At 40.1% G+C, this 25,114-nt stretch overlaps 2 protein-coding genes and 1 long non-coding RNA gene across 5 annotated transcripts; 2 read left to right on the top strand and 1 right to left on the bottom strand.

Moving 5' to 3' along the window:
• Positions 1-891: 891 nt before the first annotated feature.
• LOC311433824 (centromere protein Q-like) lies at positions 892-7,003 on the bottom strand. Its single transcript, XM_084513424.1, has 9 exons — positions 6,867-7,003; positions 6,437-6,565; positions 5,085-5,142; positions 4,290-4,404; positions 3,836-3,904; positions 2,680-2,809; positions 2,167-2,286; positions 1,909-1,986; positions 892-1,466 (listed from the first exon to the last, which is right to left on the bottom strand). The coding sequence occupies exons 2-9, from the start codon at positions 6,560-6,562 to the stop codon at positions 1,338-1,340; spliced, it is 825 nt and encodes a 274-aa protein (XP_084369550.1). The 5' UTR covers positions 6,563-6,565; positions 6,867-7,003; the 3' UTR covers positions 892-1,337.
• Positions 6,997-25,114, top strand: MMUT (methylmalonyl-CoA mutase). 3 transcript variants are annotated; one of them, XM_084513413.1, is made up of 13 exons: positions 6,997-7,101; positions 7,990-8,401; positions 10,528-10,895; positions 11,569-11,726; positions 13,149-13,320; positions 13,485-13,733; positions 14,744-14,855; positions 15,969-16,084; positions 16,469-16,584; positions 20,581-20,712; positions 22,928-23,075; positions 23,174-23,341; positions 24,662-25,114. In XM_084513413.1, the coding sequence occupies exons 2-13, from the start codon at positions 8,023-8,025 to the stop codon at positions 24,788-24,790; spliced, it is 2,247 nt and encodes a 748-aa protein (XP_084369539.1). In that variant the 5' UTR covers positions 6,997-7,101; positions 7,990-8,022; the 3' UTR covers positions 24,791-25,114. The 3 variants fall into 3 exon arrangements, with proteins under 3 accessions (XP_084369539.1, XP_084369540.1, XP_084369541.1); XM_084513414.1 differs by having other exon boundaries at positions 7,020-7,160; XM_084513415.1 differs by having other exon boundaries at positions 7,052-7,136.
• LOC311433825 lies at positions 16,594-17,987 on the top strand. The gene is made up of 2 exons (XR_014690974.1): positions 16,594-17,772; positions 17,810-17,987. It is a non-coding gene; the product is annotated as an uncharacterized lncRNA (long non-coding RNA).

Genomic DNA, 25,114 nt, shown 5'->3' on the forward strand with positions numbered 1-25,114 from the left:
CAACAGCCCCAAGGTAACAACATCCATTGTCAGTCAGCCGTAAATCACCCAGTGCCAAGCAAATAATAATAATTTTAAAAGTGTTCACAGAGTTATAGCAACGTGGCTTATGAAGTGCAAAATTCTCATAATAAATTGCTCACAAGTAGATAACCTTACTGTAAGGAGGGGCACATCTTCATTTCACAAAAATTAAGATAGCTGGCATACGGAAAAAAAAAAAATCATTAGCCCCTAATCTGAATTAAATTAGTTGGAGGTAGTGGTTATGTCTGTAAATCCTCCCCTAGTAGAGTGATCCAAAATTTAAAAAGCAGATTAGGTATTGAGAAATATTTATCTTGTGATTAAGTATAAAGCAAGCAAGTACTTAGTCTGGTATTCCTTCTACACAGAACAACTAGAGAGGCTTTTAATCTCTCATAGGAGAATGGAGATAATTACCACGTTTCATTAAGAGTATCAGGTCAGTTGCTCGTAAGCAGAAGAACCAAGAGTTTATGTGGCAAGTCAGTGGAAAGAGCACTGCTGGCAATCCAGCTGACAAGCCGGCAAGAGAAAGCACTGCATAACTGCATTGTGTAATGGAGAAACTCTACCTTGGAAAAATACAGGACATGAAAGTGCACAGGGAAAAGATCTTTGACTTCATTTTCTTTCTCTAAAGCTGCAGAATATCTGGCAACTAATGAAATATGAGACAAGTTCTCAACTTGGAGATTAGAACTTGGCTCTGTAATATTCTTACCCACTTTCTCCAATGACCTGGATAAACAACATTTGAATGTCTTTTGAGAAGCAGTGAATACAAAAATATAGAAATAAATCTCCTGCATTTCTTTTTTTTTTAAATTATTATTTATTAAAAAGATGTGAAAGTTGAAAAAGAGATTTTCAACTGAGCACTAAACACTTTTATTATATGCTTCAGATTTAAAGAGGATTTAACTCCAAAATGAGTGTTAGTTTAACAGGTTCTGCTTTCACCAATTTACAGATGCAATATAAAAGTCAAACTATAATGGGTTACCTTACTACATAAAAATACACAGATAAAACTCAAGTTCCACCTCCCTCCCTTCTCCTAAGGCAGTATATATCAATATTAGAAGCCATCACAGGTCAGAAAGATAAATACGTTTCTTGACCAATATTGATTATTGATCACTTATATCATTAGAATCCCAGAATGTAGATACAGATTTATGTTCAGCAGTCAAAACAGTAAAGCCATTAGGAACAAAGTGCCATTTCTGTGATCAGCATCCCACTGCTCTACTGAGTACACCGGCATACATCATTTTGCTTCAAAAGGAGACACCATAGATTTTGGTCTCTTAAAGGAAGTCCACCTTCTCATGTATCTTTTCAATGAGGGTTAACATGTTCTTCATATCAGCTGACTGCTGAATAGTATTCATATCCTTTAGAAGGCCCTTCTGATTTGTTATCTTCAAAATTTCTTCCTAAAAGGAAAGAAATAAAAGACAACATAAATTAAAAAAATGATCGAGTCCAACAGAAGTTTCACTTCATCAGACATTCATGCAGACTAACTGTATTTCGATTCAGTTAAAAATAAGATATTTAAAGGCACAGAAGGAACTCTGTTTCATTCTATCAGAGTTACAGAGATATAATTCAGAAATGATTATGTACTCTCTGGGACCATAGGGCTCATAAGAAAAGACAAGTGTTTCTTTAAGTGGCATGTTTTCTAGGGTTTTGTTCTGTTTTTAAAACACAAGCTCATTATATAGCCCTGAATGAAGAGAGGGAAAAAAAAAAAAAAAAAGGAAAAACTTTCAGATAAATTGCCCTCTCTGACACTGTTTAAGTAATAAAAGCACTTTCTGTTGTCTTCCTTATCATCATCAAGCTGCCTCTGAAAACACATTCCATGCTCACCTGCAAAGTGGGTGCCTGTAAACTGCGCTTGGGGAGTTCTGGAAGGCGGAGTGCCCCAGTGCCACCTTCCTGGAACACCTAGAAAGAAAAAATAAAGCTGAACTTTCAGTTTGCAACTGAAGTTGAAAAAATGAAAAGACATTCTCAAAGGCAGATGAGTCCTTCTTTATACAACACTCTCTGCAGAAACAGCTCATGTGTGCTAGCTCTTGAAGCACCTTCTCCTTTGAGGAATGCAGCAAGACCTAGTGCCAATACCTTCTGGGCCTTTTTTTCATCTTCCTCTAACTGTCTCTTGAGCGTCTGGATTTTGTTCTGCAGTCTATTTATAGTTCCTTCAATGTGTTCTGCTGATCGCTCGGCTTCAGTTATTTCTTCCTAAGATAAAATATAAACAAATACAGAACAAAATCTGCTTTAGAAATCGTGAGTCTTTTGTGTCCCTACATAAACAGTCCTGAAGAATGGGAAAAAAACATAAGAAATACACAAAATTAACTTAAAGAATTAACATCGGTTCCATCTCCTGATAGTACTTTAAAACGCATTGAGAGCTTAGTGTCTCTTCTCCACAGCATCAGCCAAGTCACTGAAAAAAAGAAAAAAATACTCTGCTCTGTAGCTAAAGTGGATGATGGTAAACACTAGACTACTCTTCCACAAAAGTACAGGCATAGCCAGCAGTCCTTCTAATGAAAAGTTACAATGCACTGAGGAGCAGCATCACAACCATCACAACACCTATTTTCTTCCTTTCCATGTCTTTCATACCTGCAGTTGTATCAAAGTCTCTTCATTTGCCTCAAGCATTTGTTTCTCTGCCAGCTGAAGGCTCAGGATATTCTTCAGCTCACCCAGCTTCCCTGGGGGCACCTTTAAGGTCTTGAAAAGTCTCAGCATCCTTTATAAAAGACAAAGCAAGCATGACTTGTTTGCAGTTCTTCAGAAAAAAAAAAATACTAATGAATTCTCTGGGGAGAAACTAAACTCAGTTTAGCCAATTGTTGTCAGTGAGGTAAAAGTATCAAGACAGGAAGAAAAGCCGTCCCAGTTTCTTTTCCAAAATGGAATTCCAAAATTCACTAATTGAAAGTTAGCAAACATGATGCCTGTCTACAAAAAGCGCAAGAAGGAGGATCCAGGGAATTACAGGCCTGTCAGTTGTTTACTGTAGGAAACAATGTCAAATACTTTGCTAAAGTCCAAGTATCTTCTTGTTATATACATCAAACTGTCACAGTCTACACACATTTGATATGGAGGTGCAGGAGGAGTTCGGCAACTCAGAAATCAGACTGGACACATCACAAATGAAGCATAAAAAAAGAAAACAAGTTACAAAAAACTAGCTGCTTGTGTTCACATCTTGATATACTGGAAGACCAAAGAAAGCAGCATACAGGTTTAGGCCCAATGTTGATAAGGGTATGGTATACCAACCCATACGGACACCAAAATTCTCAGCCACAAACAATCGTTCCCTTAATGACATAAAAAGACTCCAAGCTATGGCCTACATTTTTTTTCCCTTTGACTTCTCTTTGAATTAACTTTAACAACCACAAAATGAATTAGAATTTAAGAAAATTTAGCTCACTGCTCCTGCCTCTATCATAAAACGATGATAACAAAATAGCTGCCAACAAACGTAAACCCTACTAAGTAAGTATAAAGCTTATTAAAGGAGCTGTTAAGAATCTTAATCCTCCTTAGTCCTGCTACTTCTGTAGAAGTAGCTAAAATGGGTCTGGATACTTTCAACAACACTTGCTTGTCCACTGTCAAAATATCTCCCTCTTTGACTTTGCATCCACTCTCCCTTCCAAGTTTTCCTAAGTGTGATGCTCCCAGGAGCAATCCTCCAACTATGGCACAGAACAACTGGGTAAACCAAATTCCCTTTTCTCTCCAAATTATGATTTCTTACCTCTCTTTCAACAAGTTCAGGTGTTTCTGAACATCTCCTTTTTTCCCACTTTGTTGGCACAAAATAGATCTAGAAAGAAAATAAAGGCAAAGTTTTTTTTTTTTTAAATCAGAAAACCCGCAAGCACAGAAGACATCAAGTCAAGTAAACATAGTCAGAACTTCTCTAGCTGAAAGTTTCCAGTTTCACACAAAGTTATATCACACATTCTTCAAAAGAAAAGGACTTGTGGGTACTGGTCAACAGCCAGCTGAACATGAGCCAGCAACGTGCCCAGAATGACATCCTGACCTGCATCAGAAACAGTGCAGGAAGCAATTGCTCCTCTATGCTCAGCACTGGTGAGACTGTGCCTCGAGCACTGAGTCAGCTTTTCTGACTTGGGCAATGTCATGATTTTTACTTTATTTCCTGGGGAATAAAGAACAGAAACACCAGGATATTTGGCACTTACAGTATTCCTGAGTCCATTACACTTTCCAGAAACTTCCTGCTGCTCTCTGAGAGAGTCTGCCAAGATTCCGTTTTAGCACTGGTTAGCTTCACTTTTTTTGAATGGCCTCTTTCACCTGAGAACACAAAGAAAGGAAAAGATACAATTTGTTGAAGCAGCTTTGTTACAACTCAGTCATGCAGTAGTTGAAGATGCAGTGGTTCATATTTTTCCCATCTCACAAAAACATCAGATCAAATCCATCCATATTAGGTGGTGTTTTTATTTGCAAGTGACAATTTCTTTAAAAAGCACAAAATATAAAAGGTTCTTTTCTACAGCAGCTTCCATTATAACCAGATACTTTTCCAAAACTGCTGGAGATACAAACAAGACAAGGCCCCTGCTGTGTTGATTCTCTCACTTGTGTAAATTCACGTTTTATTTTTTTAATTTCATTCTGGCTTTCCTCACTTCTGCATTTGATGCAATATAAGTCTGTCTGGTCTGTTAACCTTCTGTCTTCAGACCAAGACACATGAGGTAGAAGTTAAAACATCCCAAGTGTTATAGTGGAACTTCACGTGAGAAGAACAGGATTTATACTTTTGTTTGTATGATTAATACCTGCATATACAACGTATAACATGAATGCATACTAAGACCGTACTACAAATACGAACTGTTACTGTTCAGAAAGAAAACCCTGAAACTCATTTCAGTGACGTATCTTAGACATCTACAGTTTCAATATATCAGGTACTGATGGCACTGTTATTTGTGAGAGATAAAAATAAGGAAAGAACAGAATCTTACCTGCAGGGGAATAATCCTCATCTTCGTTATTTTTCCTTTTGACTGTCTGAGTGTCTCCCTGAAAAGAAAGATTTACTACAAATGTTGCAATTTTGAGACATTCCCTGCTGTGCAACCATTTATTTACTAGCATTAACCCACCATAAAAAGCACGTGAAAGCACTTCAATGCTTGACATTCAGCTGCTACTATTGACTACAGAAAAGGCTTTCTGAACTGTGACACTGTAATTCATCTCAAGGAGGTTAAGGAAAGTGATTCCTTCTTCTTAGTTCCTCCCATTCCAAGAATAGGCCATGAAATAAAAAATACACAAGATGTTTGCCTAGTGAGCACTGAGCTCACACTGCTCATATGGTAAGCTGTTAAGCAAACTCTTTCCAACAGTAAGCGGCCCAGGCCAATCCTGAGATATGGAGAGAATAGTTTCCAGGAATGAAAAAATGTCACCCAAGCCAAAGGAACTTAGATTTCATCACTCTGTTCAAATAGAGGCTATGCAGGTCTTCAAACCTACAAGCCAGCTTGTCTTCTTGTTAACCATCAGGTAACACTTCCCTCTGTTGACCAAACACACGGTAGCACACACCTGCTCCCTGGTTTCCACAGTTCCTAGTTATGGCAGGGGGGCTGTATTATGGTTTTGGCTGGGACAGTGTTAGTTTTCTTCCCAGCAGCTTGTATAGCACCATATTTTAAATTTGTGACCGAGACATTGCGGATAACACTGGGTTTTAGCTGTTCTTGAAGACTGCTTACACAGCACCAATGCTTTTTCTGCTTCTCACACTGCCCTGCCAGCAAGGCTGGGGGTGTGCAAGAGGTTGGGAAGGGAGACAGCCAGGACAGCTGACTCCAGCTGACCAAATAGGTAATCCATACCACATGACATCATGCTCAGCAGTAATAGCTGGGGAAAAAGAAGATGGGGTGTTTGAGGGTACGGCATTTGTCTTCCCAAGAAACTCTTATGCATGATGGAGCTGTCCTGGAAACAGCTCAACATCTGCTGGCCAATGGGAAGCTGTGAGCGAATTCCTTATTTTGCTTTGTTTGGGTGCTTAGCTTTTGCTTTACCTTTTACCCTATATTTATCTCAACTCACAAGTTTTCCTGTTTTCACCTTTGTATCATCCCCATCCCACTGTGGGGGAATAAGCAAGCAGCTGTGTGTGGCTGAGCTGCCTACCAAGGTTAAACCACAATGGAACTGTCCACACTGGACGTTTCTTCAAGAGGACTGCCTTTAATGAAAGGTATGAAATATACAAAATCCAGCAGAAAAATGGGTAAATGTTCATCTTTCTTTCATGGGTTATTTTTTAACTTATTTGGCCCAGAAGAATGATTACCTTTCTTTTTTGAGCTCGTTTTCTTTTTTCTCCACCCGTTCCCTTTTTTTTGCTGGTAGGTTTTCTTGCTGTTCCCTCATTAGCAATCTCCCCCCTTTTACTGGAAGATGCAGGGTGATGTTTCATTGTCTGTAAACCAAACAGCAAAGGAGGAAACAAAGAACCCAGCAATTATAATCCATCCGATACAAAGTGCACGTTAACAAGCAAAAGGAAAGAAATGCCAGGATACATGTATACAGGATGCATGTAGCGCACTACAACTCCCAGCATGCAACGCGGCGAGCCACAACACCGCAACAGTCGCTCCGGCCGAAAAGCCTGCTGGGAGTTGTAGTCCTTACAACCAACACGGCCTTCCCCCAACCCCCTGATCCTAGCGGCCAACACAGCGGCAGCCCCCACAACAACTCCCCGCGCACAGACTCACCCCGCCGCTGTCGCCTCCTCACGGCTCCCACCAGCTCCGCGTCCCAGCGACGAGCCGTTACCGACCCGTTTTACCCGCGCAACCGAGGGCATGCGCATAGCGAAGAGGGGAGGGGAAGGGGCGGGTGAGGCGCATGCGCAGTGCGCGTGTGGGCACCGGCCGGGGGCCTGAGGGGCGCTGAGGGGAGCGCGGGGGTCGGCACCGCCCCGGGACCCGTCCCGCCCCGAGCAGCGCTGTGAGTGCCCGGGGAGGCCTCGTGGTGGGCCTGAGGTCCCTGCTGGGCACCGAGGAGGGGTGAGGGGAGGGCTTTGGGGGGGCTGGGAGGGCTTTGGAGGGGCTTTGGGGGGGGGACTGTGAGGGCTGAGTGGAGTCTCCTTCTCTGGAGATAGTCAAGGGTTTCCAGGGGTTGTGGTGAGGCAAAGAGGAGGTGGCTGGGCCCCGGAGCCAAGCTGTGGAGGTTTTGGCTTGGCTTGAAAAGTGTAAGGATGGGGGACATGGGGCTGAAGCAGAGGATCTTACAGCTTGGGGGGGATTTATCCCCCATCTCAGTGTCACACATGATGGGGTGAGCTCTGCAATTTCTGTTATTCCTGTGTTCTCGCACAGCAGGTTTTATTGCTTTGTTTCTTTCCCAGCGTAGCCCTGATTTTCATCCAGCCCAAACCACCTTTCTGAAACCTTCTGAAATGTCAGCAATTTGCTGACAGTGCCCTCATTTCAGAGTTCCTGTTTGATGCTGGGGGCTCCTGTTTGACCTAAAGGAATTCGTAGATCAGAAACAGGTGGTAGGAAGGTGAGGAGACAGGAGACTGTGTGTGTGCACTGCACTGACTTTCACTGATTAATGGTGGTGCAGCTTAGGGACTGAAATAAGGGGCACAATTCATCTGTGGCTGTTGGAATATCTTCCCTTGCTAGAGAAAAACGTAGGATTTTTCATGAAGTTTTATGCATTATTTGGTTGAAAGACAAGGGGAGACGGTGTCTGTCAAATCAGCTAGTGAATACGCTTCTCTTTTCTCCGAGTAATTGTTTTGGCTTTAACAAACTTAAACTTTCAAGCTGATTTCTCCTATCTCAGATCTATATGGTAATGTAAAATATTTCTTTTTAATCCCTTCAGCTTGCACCGTGCTGGCCAACCACTGGAGCAAAGATGCTGAGAGCGAAGGATGCTTTCCTGCGCCTGCGGCCCTGCTGCTGCATTTGCCCGGTGCAGCTTCCAGCCTGCAGGCTCACGTGGCGGTCGCTGCACAGGCAGCCGCTGCACCCCGAGTGGGCTGCCCTTGCTGAGAAGCAGCTAAAAGGCAAGAACCCGAAGGATTTAATCTGGCGTACCCCAGAGGGGATCGACATCAAGCCCTTGTACTCCAAAAGGGACACGAAAGATCTCCCCGAGGAGCTGCCGGGGGTGAAACCTTTCACTCGAGGGCCGTACCCCACCATGTACACGTACAGGCCGTGGACCATCCGCCAGTATGCTGGCTTCAGTACGGTGGAGGAGAGCAACAAGTTCTACAAGGACAATATTAAAGGTAAGAGAGCTCATGTGGGAGGCCACTCTGCCATGCAAAGCAACTGGAACCAGTCACGTGTCAAATTATATGGAAAATGCGATTATGCAGCCTGGTGGGGTTTGATTTCTGATTGTCTCTTCCCAGTGGCACTGTGTTTCTTTAATAGCCATAAATAGGATCACTTCTGAAACTCTCCTTTCTTTGATTTACTACTGAGCTGGAAAGATGAATGTGTTAAATGCTATCTTTAGTTTTGCCTTGACGCTGTCAGAGGCAGAATTTGGCTGCATCCCAGGGTCCAAACAGTAGAGATCAAGGAGCACTTTGCTCTCGTTTTTTGACCATAATTGAATACCATAGAGAACAAATCTGCTGAAATTTGTCACTTAGTTATTTCTGAGATTAAAGCATTCTGACATTTTGGGTTTCCATCTCATTTTGTAAGCTTTTAACGAACTCATGCAAATACATATGAATGGTGTCATTCATGGTATACTAGGAAAGTCAGCTTCCAAAACTATTGGTACTTTCATTATTTGAGAGCAGTTTCCCCAATATTTCTGCAGGGTATTGTGATTTGCAGCAATCTGTTTAAGTAATAGCCAGTGTCACCATAATGTACTTCTGAGTACTGCAAAAGCACCACTGAAAAGTTAATCTTGTTAGACTGACACATTTATTTTACACCAGCTATGCTGCTTTTTGAAGCTAGTTCCAACCTTCCCAGTCAGAAGAACAGACCACTGACATTTGCATTCCAAGTAATAGATCTGCGATGCTTTTACATCCTACTTCACAGTTTTTCTTATGCAAAATGTCACTGTTGAAGGCTGCTAGGGTGATTTGGGGGGAAATTTTTACCTTTTGCCATATTTTGGTTGGCTAACATGAAGCAGTACTAGCTGCTGCGGTATTCTTGCAAGTATTGAATCTTTGCATTTGTAAAAGTCTCAGTGAATTAGGGAAACACAAATCCAGGGTATTAGAGGTTTGCAAACAAACATTTCGCAAGAGACCGTTGTGAATACACTCTGCCTTACTGCTGAAAGTTGCTGGGGCGCAGTTTTAAGGCTTGGGCCAACTGGTAACACTGCTCACTTTGTTCCTCCAAAATGCTTGCTGCCGGAATTTTTCATCGTCATCTGAGTTTTGACATTGTAATTTTAACTCTATTCTTGTGTTAATAGTTGTATTAATATTGAATTTGTTAGCATTGATTCTGAATCTAACCTAGGTTTTTGTAAAGCATTTTTAATAATTCAATTTAAATCACTCTTTAATTAGAGCAGTGCTGAAATACAATTAATGATCAGTTCCCACAACAGATGAAATTTGTTTTGCTTGTTTCAACATTGAGATAGACAAATTAAAATTGTTGTCACAGTGCTTCAGAGCTAACACCTAGTTTTTTAGAGGAACAGTGGTGGCTGGGATCTGACCATTAAGAGTTCTGATGATGATGATAAGCTGATTTGCAAAGGGATTAGATACAGTTTGTTCAGGAGCAGTGATGTTGATCAGGGGATGAATGTCTGGGATTTGTAGTCCCAAGCACTGCTCTCAGGTTGCAGCAACAAGTCTGCCAAAGAGCTCTAACCGTCCAGTTCTTCATATAAATAATTGCTACAGATTTAATAATGCATCACTTCTCATCAGGAATAATCTGCATATGTCGGAAGAGCCATGGAAACAATCAGTGTGCGTGTGTTTGATTTATGATAAGAAGTTAATGGGACATGGTGTATCACGTTTTTGTTTCCAGCTACTGCTTGTTTCCACCCAGTAATACTTCTGGGTGTAAGCCCTGATGCTAATTGTATATGCACATATCTAATTTGTGGATAAAATTTTACTCAGTAGTTTGTTAAGCACAGCGAATTGATTATGTGGCTGAGCTGGAAGGATTACAATATTTTTTTTGTCAGTTAAAAGCTTTTTCATTGGAAGTTTAAATGTACCATAGATTAGATGACCTTGGACAAGTTTGGGCAGGGAGCAGTGCTGAACATTAAAAATGGGCTTATTGTACAAAGCTGGATGATGCAAAACAAAATTAATAAAATTAGATTCAGTTCTAATTCAACTGTTTAACACTTCTGAATCTGTTTTTCTGTGTTTTGTTTTGTTTCTTTCCTCTCGCTTAGCTGGCCAACAGGGATTGTCTGTTGCTTTTGACTTAGCTACCCATCGTGGTTATGATTCAGATAATCCACGAGTTCGAGGGGATGTTGGAATGGCTGGAGTTGCCATTGATACAGTGGAAGACACCAAAATCCTTTTTGATGGAATTCCTTTAGAGAAAATGTCTGTTTCTATGACAATGAATGGAGCAGTCATTCCTGTGTTGGCCACGTTCATTGTGACCGGAGAGGAGCAGGGAGTGCCTCAGGCCAAGCTGACAGGGACGATCCAGAATGACATACTGAAGGAGTTCATGGTCCGGAATACCTACATCTTCCCCCCAGAACCATCCATGCGGATTATTGCGGACATCTTCCAGTACACCTCAAAGGTATTAGTTGTTCAAGTGTATTTACTTTATTATACCTCATTACCTATGTATGAGGGACTGTGCAGAGCAACACAGAAGACAGGCAGGCCTGTTGTAGAGAAGGATGCGGTTGTGGAAGCAGACAAGTACAACTTAAGACAAGGTCCCAAATCACTTACAGCGTAAATTTTGGGATTAAGTAAATTTAAATCAGAGCCAGATTAAGACTCAGTCTGAAAGCATGGCAAGAATCATAGAGGCAAGGAGTAGAGAGGCTGTTGGTGGCATAGAGAATGAGAAGCCACGTTGTTAAGAAGCATTATGCAGCTGTAAGTGGGAGCAAGGAGGTAAGAAATCTTGAAGGACTTCTGCTGTGAAATGAAGCATGAGAAGAAAGTAATAAAAAGAGTAAAGTCCTGAAGTACCAAAGTTCAGTAGTACAAATTGTTTTCTTAGTTGCATTTTCACTGAAGAGTGGGACACATTGAGAAAGAATGATCATGATGAATGATCGCTTAAACACAATAAATAATGAAAAAAGGTAAAAGCATGTGAAATAAACATCTGAAAACACCATATAGTGTGCTGTATTTGCAATCTACAAATAATGAATTATTTCTGGGTGTTGATAGCACAATTATCTGATTCTCCCCTCCCTTCTGCTTTCATACGCTGTTGTCTTTTATTTTTGCAGTATATGCCAAAATTTAATTCCATTTCAATCAGTGGATACCACATGCAAGAGGCAGGAGCGGATGCCATTCTGGAATTAGCTTATACTATAGCAGATGGCTTGGAGTACTGCAGAACTGGACTTAAAGCTGGCCTCACCATTGATGAATTTGCACCACGGTGAGCTAAACAAACTTACAAGTACAAAACTCATTTTTGGTAAAAGTCCTACTTTAACATTAAATGTTCTTCAGTATTTCTACATTCTCAGTCAATAGTGGCAGTGCTGTTATTGCAAATACATTTTGCTACCATTTAAACTTTGCAGCAAACAAACAAACAAACAATCAAAACAACTGTCTGGTCCACAACAGCCTCCAGACTACGTCTGTGCTAACAAACTGAACAAATTCGTTCAGAAGCCCAAGCACTGCCAATACAGTTGTAGCTTTAGGACTGGAGAATGTATCACAGGCTCTTGCAATGCTATTGTCTTTTGTTAGCTAGCATTACTTTGAAATACTTGAAAAAATACATGTTTAGCAAAGGAAAAGTTAAGGTATTTACAAAGAATTTACAATTGTCTGTTTCCTAAAAGTGTCGTTTTGTTTTCACCAAGACATTGTATCATTGTTTAATTACTGCCAAACCAAACAGAATCACAATTTCAGTGTCTAGTCTTTCTGATTTACACATTGCCTAAATATACAGGGAGTCTAAGAAACAGATGTGGTTCCTGCAGCCTGTTGCACAGTCAAACTGTAGGAGACAGTTGAATTAAGCTCTGTTTCCAAGATTTGTGACAAAACTAAAGAGGATCATTTAGAAAAACATTCAGCATTGTTGGCAGACTTTCTGGTGACAGAGACTGTGAGAGCCTTTGGCAAATTGTTCCAGTTGCTAATTCAGTGCATTTTTTGTATATTTAGTTTTATGGGCTTTTACTAAGCATATTTGCTTTTATAAATCTTAGAAGGTATTTATAAAAAAGTAGATCAATTGGCGTGTTCCGTGATATGCTATCCAGTATTGAACTGATGTTGAATTTGGATTAAAATTGTCAGAAGGGTGGAAGTTTACTTATAATCTGCAGTGACTTCTTCTAGTTTGTGAGTGATAGGTACACAAGAAAATTTTGTCCAGGAGAATTCCTGAAAACTAGAGCATCATCGTCTGTATTGATGACCTGCTGGAGCACTGCTTCACTTAGGGTTCCCCCAAACAATCCCTGTGGACATTTTAGCAGGTCCAGCAACCAGTGGCACTAGCAAGAGGCACTGCCCGTTGCCTCTTGTCCTGCTCTGGGCACCACTGAAAGGAGTCTGGCCCCATCCTCTTGACACCCTCCCTTAAGATATTTGTATAAATTGGTAAGATCACATATCAGTCTTCTCCAGGCTAACCAGGACAGTTTATTGGCATAGATGTGTGTCATTCTATAGCAAGTGGCATCAGTGTCCAGGAACATTCCCGACATCCTATGTTGAGGTTATATCTGTAAAAGTAAATTAATCAGACCTTGCTGTAGGACTTGTCCTTTAAACCGATCTAAAACCCTCTGTTTTATTAAAGTTTTATCCTGTTTGTGCTCTCTTATTACAGACTTTCCTTCTTCTGGGGAATTGGCATGAATTTCTATATGGAAATAGCTAAGCTACGAGCTGGGAGGAGGCTGTGGGCTCACTTGGTAGAGAAAATGTTTAAGCCCAAGGATCCCAAATCTCTTCTGTTGAGAGCTCATTGTCAGACTTCAGGCTGGTCACTCACTGAGCAGGTTAGAAGTGGGACTCTCAACTGTTTCCTGATTAAAATATGTTTAACTTCTGTGCCTTCTCTTAATTAATTAATTATTTTTATTTGCAGTAGTATATGCATGACTGATAAGCCTCAGTCCTGTAGCAGAAGCTTTGTCCTTCAGAGCTTTTCTTTTCCTTCCAGGATCCCTTTAACAACGTTATTCGTACTACCATTGAAGCAATGGCTGCGGTGTTTGGGGGTACACAGTCCTTGCATACAAATTCCTTTGACGAAGCTTTGGGTTTGCCTACGGTGAAGAGTGCTCGCATTGCTCGGAATACGCAGATCATAATACAGGAGGAGTCAGGGATTCCTAAAGTGGCAGACCCCTGGGGGGGATCTTACCTCATGGAGTGCCTCACCGATGATGTCTATGAAGCTGCTTTAAAGGTCAGTTTGCATGACCTTTTGTGTTTTGTGGGAAAATTTTAGGTATAAGCGTTTTGAGAGATGTTTTAAGGTACTCTTTGATATGTTGGTAGCTTCTGGAAAGGGAATTCTTACACTTATGCTTCAGTAATTTATTTTGTTTTTTTTAATAATGAACTTTTTAAAAATACAATGTTTAGAGAGAGACTTGAGCCTTTTGGCAGACTACATTCAGAAAGAAAATGTCCCAGTGTAGAAAAAAAATCAAATGATCAAGTCTAAAGACATCATGGGATCTCTGTTTCACATGTAAGGAAAAAAAGGGGCTTCAAAAGTGAAAGGAGTCAGTCCAGCCTACCTAGGTACATGCCTACTCGTGCCTATGGTTGTCTGTTTGAAACCTTAAAACTAGGGGTTATTGCAAGTGAAGTTTTATAGCCAAACTATAAAGGCCTTTGATGCTGTCCTCTGTAAGAGCCTCATTGAGAACCTGTTGTAGTATGGGCTAGATGAAAACTGGCTAAACAGGCAGACCACGAGGGTAGTGGGCAGTGGTACAAAGTCCAGTTGGAGGCCGGTAACGGATGGAGTACCCCAGGGGTCAGTTATTATATCTTTATTAATAATTTGGATGAGAGCATAGAGCACACCCTCAGACAATTCAGGGATGACATGAAACTGAGTGGGAGTGGCTGTCTCACCAGAGGGCTGTGCTGCCATTCAGAGGGACCTGGACAGGCTGGAGGGATGGGCTGGCAAGAATCTCATCAAGTTCAAGAGTCCTGTACCTGGGAAGGAACAACTCCAGGCACCAGGATATGCTGGAAGCACCCAGCTGGAAAGCAGCTCTGCAGAAAAGGACCTCATATACCGAAACCTGTAGTCTGAGGTGCAGAGAGAGAGGAAACACTTCTAAGTGCACAAGACTGTATATTTAAATGTTGTAAGAATTTGAATGGTAGTATTAGTGCAAAGCTCATTTTGAGAACCTTGCTAATACTTTGTTCTTCGCAATCCTCTGCATTTCTCAGCTCATTGAGGAGATTGAAGAAATGGGTGGAATGGCCAAAGCTGTTGCTGAGGGAATTCCCAAACTTCGTATTGAAGAGTGTGCAGCCCGAAGACAAGCCAGGATTGACTCTGGTAGGGAGCAGGGTGATGAAACAAGGGGAAACTCCCAGCAGAATACCTTTTTCTAATTATTTTTTTTACATGCATTTGGTTTCATTTGTTTTCTTCTTAGTTTAGGAATAGCAGATTGCGAGTGATAAAACGGGAAGTTTTTAATTGTACGTCAGTGAGAGCTTCTGGAGATATCAGTATGTATGAAATTAGTATCCATATAAAAACAATCTTGCTTGATGTGTCAAAGTCCAGATTAGACAAAGCATTATAAACACTTTTAACAGAGTATCTTGGGCCTACCGTAGTTGATTGCTTAATTTTTGAGATAGTATTTGTAAAGTGTGGCTCCTGAATTTAAAACTGCGATCTCCAGCAGATGGCAGCATGAACTGTAACTGGCCAAATCTTTCATTTTGCTTGAGAAGTGTCCGTTTCTCCTAAAGACTGGAAAACCCAGTCATCTTGTATTAGAGGAAGATACAGTTTTTTGTTTGTGATTATAAATATGCACATATAATAAATGTATGTAGAAGTGTGTATATGTATAAATATATACAAATATTCATTTTTATATGTATGATAAAAATATACAAGAGTGGGAGTGTAGTAATGTTATCAAACACTGCAAATAAAATGATAGTTAAGTCCATACCGGCTGAAAACTAAAATCCACTTTTTGAACACAATAATTTATTTTTTATTCACATGGAGTAATTTTAAGTAGGAACTTCACTTTCTTATTTGTCTGCTAAAATAAGAAAATAAAATGTAGAGCAGTGTAGGAGACCAGTATTTTTTTTTAATTCTGTAAAATTCAGTTACATAATCTTAAAAAGAGAAAAATAGCTGATAAATATTAGTGAGTCACTACTAAGTGAGTTTGTAAGATAAATATTCTATTTCAAATTCTTTATCTGCCCACTATTCACTGACTGTTCATGCATTTAACCATCTCTTATAAAACATGGAAAATAGACTTAAATCCTTCTTATCATTTATTTAAGTATTTGAAGTATATAAAGTAAAGCATTGCATTATATTGCTCAAAAATTTCTTGTTGTATAATTGTGGTGTCCTTTCGTAGTAGTTTGCAAATGTATTCCAAGTTTCTGGTGTTTCCACTGCAAACAGGGTCTGAAGTAATTGTTGGAGTAAACAAGCATCAGCTAGAAAAAGAGGAGACAGTTGAAGTTCTGGCTATTGATAATTCTTCAGTCCGTAGCAAGCAGATCGAGAAGATTAATAAGGTGGGAACTACCTTCTTAAATATTAGAGTTGTTATAAGTGCAGGCAGAACCTGAGTAAATGTCACAGAAAGGTGGCTTCCTGAAAACATGACCCTCAAATATCTGAGGACACGATGATGTTTACTGGGGAATCTGGATTTCTGTTTGTTAAATTCAGTGCAGGCTGCTGGAAAACTCCAAGAAAAAAAGCATTAAAATTCAAACAAAAATGTTTTGTTCATTGGGTTTTAATCCCTGTCTTTCAGATAATGAGTATATAATTAACCTTTCAAAATTGAGAACTTGACATTTTCTAAAACTAAGATAGAAAATAGCTATGCAGTTTTGGTTTAAAAACACGTAATGCTTCTTACTCAGACTGAGTATTTTTCTTCTGCACTTTAGGTGAAGGCTAGCAGAGATCCAGCAGCAGCCCAGCGATGTCTTGCTGCTCTAACACAGTGTGCAGCTACAGGTGAAGGCAATTTACTGGCTCTTGCAGTGGAAGCAGCGCGTTCAAGGTACTGGGAGTGAGGGTGAATATCCAACTGCTGTGTAAAAAGTGATTGATCGTTTTCATCTTTCAACTCTTCTTGGCTATGGTGTCAGCAAAGTTGGTCTCTCAAGATGTTCTGTTTTGTTGTTTTTTTTGTCAGTAAGTAAATGATGGCTGCAGTTTGATATTGTAAGACAGACAATTATATTTTACACTCTTTTAAAGTTATGCTTTAATTTCTCATAAAGAACAATAGGGATACAAAATATCTCTTCAGAAATGATGTTGTTCGCGCACCTTGTGTTGTTTAAGGCTCAGACTCTTAGCAGTTTCAGCAAGTAACTAGGTTTCTCAGGCACCCTGCAGTTTCATAGGTCAGGGAGCTTGAGAAGTGTCTGAGATGTGAAAATGGATATGTGCAGTCTTCATATAGTCTGTTGCTTCATCCTTCCTTGCACCAGAGCTTGGTGTGAAAACATTTTTTGATTGAGAAATAAGTTTCCTTAGTCAGGCAAAGATGTAAAAGATGCTCTTAAGTAGAACAGCAAGACATCTTTTAGAGTCCAGTGGGAATGTGTATTTTTTTCACCTAAGGTGCTTTTAAGACTCTTCTCGTTCCTACCTCAAAGTCAGGATCGGTGCCTAGAATATGCCGTATCTGTCTGTTCGTTAATTAACTAAATGCTGCAGAAATGAACAAGCCAAATCCACTTCTTATTGTGATGCGCTCCTATTTTTTACTGTGACTTCTCAAATTTCTTCATTCCTTTTCCTGGAATGCTAACAGGCATCTTTTGAATACATTTTGTCCCATGGAGAGCTTGTCACAACACTGCTAGCAGAATGTCTACCTGTGCATTTACAAGAAGCCCTTCTATTAAGGGCAACATGGGAAAAGATTTTCAGGTGAGCACGTTCATCCTTGACAAGTAGTAGACAAAGGTGGACAAAGGCATGAAGTGCCTGTAATGCTGCTGCTTGGTCTGCGCAGTCTGTGTCCTCATAGTGCTTTGTCACCTGATTACACACTGCTACCTCTCATTGCTTGTGAAATGCACAGAGGGGGTGGCAGTAATGTGAGACTCAACAGACGGAAGGTGACAGTCTTAACAGGCACGTTATGGTCATTGACTTTCTGATATTTGTGCACCCAGCCTCTGCAGCTGAAGTACAGAAGTTCATAGGACACAGACAGCAGTTTATGTAGAAACAGGCTGTCCTTGCCATCAGACATGTTTTAAGGGCTACAGGCTAATAAAAAATAAACCAAGATTTTATAGCTAACTTTTGGTCTGTATTTCAAAATGTTAGATTGACTTAAAACCATAGATTAGGTTGTAAATTACCTGAGAACCATCAAAACAAAGGGTGTGAACAAAGTGTCGTTCCACACAAGACAACTGAGTGACAGTCATATGGAAACACAAATTTATAAAATAAAGGCACAGTGACTTCTGCTCTCTCTGGTTTGCATAATTGTTTAGTAGGGTTTTATCAGCGTGCATTGAAATAACTGTAAGTTAATAATAAGAATTACGCTGTTTTTAATATACTGAGATGATAACAGTCGTATCTAGAATAAAATATTGCTGTGAAGGTAAACAGAACCAGGAAGGCTTTTGTTTATCCAGATTGTAAAGAACTTGTCTGATGTTATGATCAGCTGATAGCTGATTTAAAGAAAAATGTCATCGTCATTAAAAATGTGATTTTAATCATGTTAAGAAGAGAAGCTGTATTGCTGGCAGCTGACAGCTGTCCCACTGTGGATACATAGATGGCACTCTCTGATGCAGCAGGACTAAGAACTAATTTTTTTTTAAATATTTGTTGGCAAATTAATAAATTTGAAGGCAGTATTCACACACAGCCTTCCAGATAATATTAATTTGATGTTACTTTGCATTGGTTGTTTTTCTCAGCTAAGAACCTTGAATCCAGATATAAACTCCTTGTTGTGCTGAGGAGGAAAGTGGATAAAAGCAGGAGAACTTTCAAAAGAAAATTCCAGAAGGTCAGGGGGAAGGGATGGCAAAAAAAATGGATCAAGCATGTGTTAATAAAAATGTTAGTAAAAAATGTGTGTTCCAGCATGACGCTCTCTTCTAGACAAAGCACATCAACCATGTAGTGTAGTAGAGATAAGAGAGGACACCTTCAAGCATGTGCATTGTAGATCTCACTTTAATGCTCAAGACAGAATTTCTGCTATTTCTACCATTTTATATTAGTTAGAGGTTGTCGAATCATAGACTCACAAATTAGTTTGGGTTGGAAGAGACCTTAAAGATCATTTTATTCCAACCCTGCTGCCATAGGCAGGGACACCTCTCACCAGACCAGGTTGCTCAAAGCCCCATCCAACCTGGCCTTGAGCAGTTCCAGGGATGGGGCACCAATACCTTCTCCTCCCACAGCCTTCTGGCCTTGCTGCTTTTGATTCAGCCCAGGTACGGTTGGCTTTCTGGGCTGCAAGAGTGCATTGCTGGCTCATGTTATCTATGGTTCAGTTTGAGTATACAACACATGAGTAAAAAAGCAAAACAACTGGGCAGTCACAGAAGGTAAAACACCTCACTGAAATGTACTGAATCATTCTGTTAATACAGCAGAAATCCATCTGTTATATTGGAAGTGAGCAGGGTAGGAATCAGATAGGATTCCTTCTGCTGTTTGCATTTCCAGTAGGTACTGAGTACAATTCCGTTGGCCATCCTTTTATAAATGTTTGTGGACAAGAAGCTGCATCTTGTACAAATGTTCTTTGAGCATTTTGTATTAAAAGATTTGGGGGATGCTTAAACTAATTTCACCTAAGAGTAGCTTATAGCGAAATGTAAGACAACAGGAAAAAAAATGTGAATTTCATGGGTTTGAAAAGTGTTTAGCAGTAGCCAAATGGATAGCGTTTGGTCTCTGTATCTGTAAGCATACTTTCAAAATGTATTGTAAGGGTGCTATCTGTCTTCCTTTCACTTTGACAAAGTTTGCAGCAAATCATACTTGTATTTTGTACAAATTCTTTAAACTTTTTCTATTCAAATATAAGCTAAAATAGTTCTACTGAATATATTGATGTAACGTTTCATCAGGCACTTAGTGGCATACCATAAAATCATTATACAGTATTAAATCCCAGTTAATTTCATACCAGAAGAAGCTTGGTGTGATGGGACCACTAGGTGAACTGCTCCTTCTCCACAGATAACTTGTTTTTCCCTTCCAAGTAGATTCCTCTTCTTAGTATTTAGGTGTGGGCTCTTTTGGATCACAGCACTGTCTTTTTGATTCAAGTCTGCATGATGGATTTTACACAGAAAGGTGGAGTCCATTAAGCACAAGATTTTTAAATGCTTTGAAACAGAGACTTACTTCTTTTTGTATGAGAAGGCAGCACAACCTGGTGTGCTTCTGGCAATTGTGCTACAGCAGTAAAATGTGGTTTATTTCTACACACACAGTGTCTCCAGTAGCAAAGAGAGCTTGTAATTTGCATGTAAATGGATTTTCCTAGCTTCCTCTGCATCTCAGTGGATAAAAGAGCTATGTCAGAAGCAGATAAGAAGAACAGTAAGTACTTAAAATATAAACAGCAAGGTCGAAACAAACAAATTCCAGTAAACAAGTTAGGTTGCAGTCTACTTTGGGGTATTTTCTTCTTTTTTATTCTCTTGATTTACATTTTGAGTTTGAGTCCAAGTGCAAGATAATGCAATCTGAGCATTAAAAATTTCCCAGCTGAGAGAATTTGATTCACTGAAATGTTTTGCTGTGCAACAGTCCCAGTTGCCTTGTCATATATAAAGTCACTTCTCAGATCAGCAGAACCATGCTTTCTTAAAAATACTCTCCCATGTTCTATTAGTGGATGAGTCAGATGTTCAGAGTTGTAGGACCACAGGGGAAACGAGTGTAATTGAATTTGCTCCTGCAGCAAGGCACATAGTTGGGCCGCTGCCAGTGATTTCTTTATCCCATTCTCATAGAAGCCTCCTGATAGTATTAATACTCCGTGTCCTAGGTGCACCGTTGGAGAAATAACAGATGCGATGAAGAAGGTGTTTGGAGAGCATAAAGCCAGTGACCGAATGGTGAGCGGGGCTTACCGCCAGGAGTTTGGAGAGAGTGATGAAATTCTTCATGCCATCAATAGGTGAGAATAGCTTCCCAGGAAGCCTCACGTAGCCTTGCATTTAATCCATGAGGTGTATGTGCTACTGCTTACTGTGCCCTAAAAAAATATTCCCCAACACCTGAGTTGGGGAACAGAACAACCACTGCACGGGCGTTCTCGTGCCTGTAAGCAAGTAATCAGGATGAGACGAAATAAGCATAATAAGAGTCAGAACTTTATTTAATTCTATTTGCTTGTAAACAAAATCCATGGAGCTGGCTTTATACTTTGAGGATTTTGTTCAAATAGGCAGCTTTGGGATTAAGCATCTGAGAAACACTGCATGAGATCTCAATACATTGGATTGATTTCTTTGAAAACCATGTAATAGTAGTTTCTACAAATATTTCCAGCAATTCTTATTTGCAAAATCTGGTTTTGAACATCACATAAATTGTTCCTGCACCTTCTTTCTTACTGTCTCTAACTCTGTAAAGCTAAAATATGTCTGGATATCCATACATGGCCTTCAGCCTACGGTTGTTACTTACTCATATCGCTAGGGAGAAAACAGAGGATGGCAGTATGTGTGAAAACACTGACTATTGGTGCCTTTTGGCAGCTGTCCTCTTTCTTGGGTGAAGAGGCTGAATTGCTATAGTGGGTGGCAGTGTAACATGGATCAATGCTTATAAGTCCCTGCTATGCTGGGGCTTATCTTACAGAATCTCTTAAAAAGGAATTTCTTGATGGCTGTGCAGTGATGATGTTTAGCCTAATTTGAAGGTAGTTGTGCTGGGAGATGACACCACCTTTTCTTATTTCAAATATTTAGTTTGAATTTAAGTGTTTGTAATTATGCTTTTATATGAAGCAGAACTGAACTGATGCCTTGTGAAGCAAGATCCAGCTCCCTTTTTATATATCTGCCTCTGTGTCAGAGATTGTGTGAACCGGTTGTGCACATGGTAATGAAACTTTACTACAGGTCATGTTTGCACAGGTCTTCAAAAGTGGGTTTTCACTCTTGCCCCACTCTTAACTCAAGCCCTGGGTTAGAGTGCCTCAGATGATGTTACTCAGGCAGGCTTTGGAGCACGTAAGAGCTGGTTTTGTTGGAAGGGAGCATGTGGGTGGGTACATAAGAAAACAAGAATATGGGAATAAAAACAATAGAGAAGGTTTTGTAAGACATAACAAATCAATTCAGATACCTACTTTGGTGATATTCTTAACAGTCCTTAGGAATAGAGAAGGCAGACCAAACTCCTCCTATAGATCATCAAGTAGAAGTCAGTCTGCTTCCCTCAGCCACTTGATATAGTTCCTTTTTAAGATGTCAGAGTGTTGTTTTTTGTTTTTCTTTTTTTTTTTTTAATTGCTCTTACATGATGCATGTTGTCCTGGCAGCATCTCCTGAGGCTATTTAAATCCGTGCTGATAAATGCTCTATCTTGAGCCATTCCTTTCCCCAGACTAAACCAATGGATTCCTACAGTGATTAACCCAGCTAGGTCAGGCACACTGAGTCCATGCAGCTCCGTCCTTAACACAATGCTCAGAACTGTACAATATTAACAAACTCATGTTAGTAATATTTCTAAAAAACAGTTGTCTTAACATCCCACACAGGAACAGATCGTGGTGGCAGTACACAGATAATGAGAAGCGAGATGAAAGATTAATCTCTGAGCCTGTGTTTACACGGTCACTTTAATTCAACAGAAATCTGAACTACCACCAAAAGGGGGCACACAGAAAGGGGAGCATGGTAATCCTTTTCTGGACAATCTTGTGCCCTCTTAAATGGTGATGTGCCAGTGCACAGGATGTCTAAGACCCATCACAAGCCTGTGTGCCGTGCATGCTTTTGAAATAATCAGTCATAATTATTCTTAAAATCTAAGAATTGTGTTTAAGTTAGTTGTAAGTCTACTCATTAAATCCTCAGAGAATGCAGTGTTTTTCCATTGCAAAGCAGCAAAGTAGTAGAGTGGTTTTACTCAAAAAAGAATGTTTTATTGTTCAGGATAGTTAATACATAGTTAATGGTTAGTAATTGCATGACATGAATACTAAAATATAATATTAAATGAATATTAAAATAGTGTGCAGACTACACAAGCAAACCATGAATTGGAAGATCCTTTGGTTTGATGTAAAGAAATTAGGCTTTTTTTTTTTTTTTAATTTGTGGAAATGCTTCTATTGAATTTCAGCAACTTGCAATGATACAATACATGTTTTCAATCAGGGTTAACAAGTTCATGGATCGTGAAGGGCGCAGACCTCGTATACTGGTTGCAAAGATGGGTCAAGATGGCCATGACAGAGGAGCTAAAGTTATTGCTACAGGATTTGCAGACATTGGCTTTGACGTGGACATAGGTCCTCTCTTCCAGGTATGACTGATTGAGCAGTATTTCAAATACAGTGATTTTCTAGTGCTTGCTGAAAAATCAGGCTGGGGCTATTGTCATGTAATCCTGTTTCCATGCAGACACCTCGGGAAGTGGCCCAGCAGGCAGTCGATGCGGACGTGCACTGTGTCGGGGTGAGCACACTTGCAGCAGGTCACAAAACTCTTGTGCCTGAGCTCATCAAAGAACTGGATGCCCTTGGCCGGCCAGACATCCTTGTCATATGCGGAGGTGTCATCCCACCTCAGGTATCTGTCGATGTTACTTCCATCAAGAATAGGAGACCGCCTTAATTCTGTCTGAGCTGTTTTTAGCTATTTATTATATTCTCTGAATGTCAGAGGTGATTTACTGTGCTGAAGGCTGCCGTGCACAATTGCCAGGCTCAGCACAGATCTGCAGGGTGGTCGCAGAGTGCTGTCAGGTCTCTTTGGTCTGCTTTTCTGCACACCGTGTCCTGGTTTAACTTACGTTGTTTATTGGATGGAATAAAGTCATGTTATGAAAAGACTAACCTCAGGGAGCTGTTCCTTATGCTCAGTTGTTCTTGATTACCAGTATTATCTTGTATAATACTGGTAAAGGCTAGCTCCTGTCTGAATAGAATTTATGGCTACCGGTAACAGTTCTGAAGAGGCACAGGTAGTAACTAAGACACGTGGTTGGTCCCAGCATCTATAGGCTACACATCTTAGTCTCTGTTTAGCCTGTCCTCAGTTTTCTGTCATCAGGATTAGTGTTGCCTCTCGTTCCCTCTCCTTAACTACTTCTTCTAAACTGTTGAACAGTTGTTGGGATTCCCTTGCAGGCAGATCCGTGCCTTTCTCCTGAAATTTTCAGTGGTTCATCCACAATGTGCCTGGTTGTGTCACCTTTAGGGTTACCTTCTGTCTAGAGGTATTTGCAAACAAATCTATTGTTATTCCCTTTTCCCAGATTTCTTTCTCCAGGCAATCAGGTAAGTGATCAGGAAGAACAAACATTTAAAATGAACAAACAAAGCTCACAGTGTTTTTCTAAGCAACAAACTGTGTTTTGTCCAGTATCTCTTAATAGGATGCTACTAGCCTGTGGCTGGGAAAGGTGTAGAATATCCTATAGAAAAGCACGAGAGAGTAAATAACTGCTTCTCCCTCCCCTTTTTTTTTTTTTTTTTTTTTTTGGAATTTCAAGACAATCATGAAATCAGAGTTCCTTTGATTGCAAAAGAACACTAGCACTCTCCTGTTCCAAGCTGTTGTTCAAAGCAGCATTTTCAAAATCAGAAGTTAGATCAAATTTACATGAGGTTATTCTGGGTCACATCCACGTGACTTCTGAATATTTTCAAGCATCTGACATTAGTCTGATAGTAAACAAAAGACCTTTCCTGTCGATGTTTTTTAGTATTTCTTTATTCCTCCAACTATTTTTTTTTTGTCATTTCCCATGATGCTGCGCTACCTCTCTCCAGGGGTTGATGCATGTGTTTTCTCAGGCCCAGTGTGCAGGACAGAGCACACTGCAACTGTAAAGATCAATTTTCTGTTTCACTGTTAATTATGGATCTTACATTTCTTTCTGGATAGGATTATGACTTCCTGTACGAAGCTGGTGTTACCAACGTGTTTGGTCCGGGGACCCGCATTCCAAAAGCAGCTGTCCAAGTGCTGGATGATATTGAGAAGTGCCTGGAGAAGAGGCAGCAGTCTGTGTAATGCCAAAACCTAACACACCTCAGCCAGCCTTATATTAATCACTTACAGAATGTAATCATCAGTAAGGGATGGCCAGACACATACCTTTGGTTCTGCTGCCCTCTGGCCTGGTGTTTTGTGCTTTCTAAGAAAGTTGTAAATTCTCTGCTTGTTGTGTTTGAGGATTATTTATGTATTTACGCACAAGATAATTTTATCTCTAGAACTACAAATTCAAAGAATTAATGAATTTCAGTGGGTGGGGATTTTTTTTTGTTTTGTTTTTCTTTTCTTTTTATTTTTCCCTGATATATTGATAAATAAAATACATGTTCTAGCCCTTTG

Source organism: Aythya ferina (assembly GCF_964211825.1).
Source record: "Aythya ferina genome assembly, chromosome: 3".
NCBI lineage: Eukaryota > Metazoa > Chordata > Aves > Anseriformes > Anatidae > Aythya > Aythya ferina.

Bases quoted from the DNA above. Each gene is read 5' to 3' on its own strand.
- LOC311433824 (XM_084513424.1), bottom strand. From the start codon at position 6,562: ATGAAACATCACCCTGCATCTTCCAGTAAAAGGGGGGAGATTGCTAAT. The intron at 3,905-4,289 runs GTAAGTGCCAAA...TTTTCTTTCTAG, and splicing joins GTAATGGACTCAGGAATACT to ATCTATTTTGTGCCAACAAA. The intron at 2,810-3,835 runs GTAAGAAATCAT...TCTTTTATAAAG, and splicing joins CTGAACTTGTTGAAAGAGAG to GATGCTGAGACTTTTCAAGA.
- MMUT (XM_084513413.1), top strand. From the start codon at position 8,023: ATGCTGAGAGCGAAGGATGCTTTCCTGCGCCTGCGGCCCTGCTGCTGC. The intron at 20,713-22,927 runs GTGAGAATAGCT...GTTTTCAATCAG, and splicing joins ATTCTTCATGCCATCAATAG to GGTTAACAAGTTCATGGATC. The intron at 23,076-23,173 runs GTATGACTGATT...GTTTCCATGCAG, and splicing joins ACATAGGTCCTCTCTTCCAG to ACACCTCGGGAAGTGGCCCA.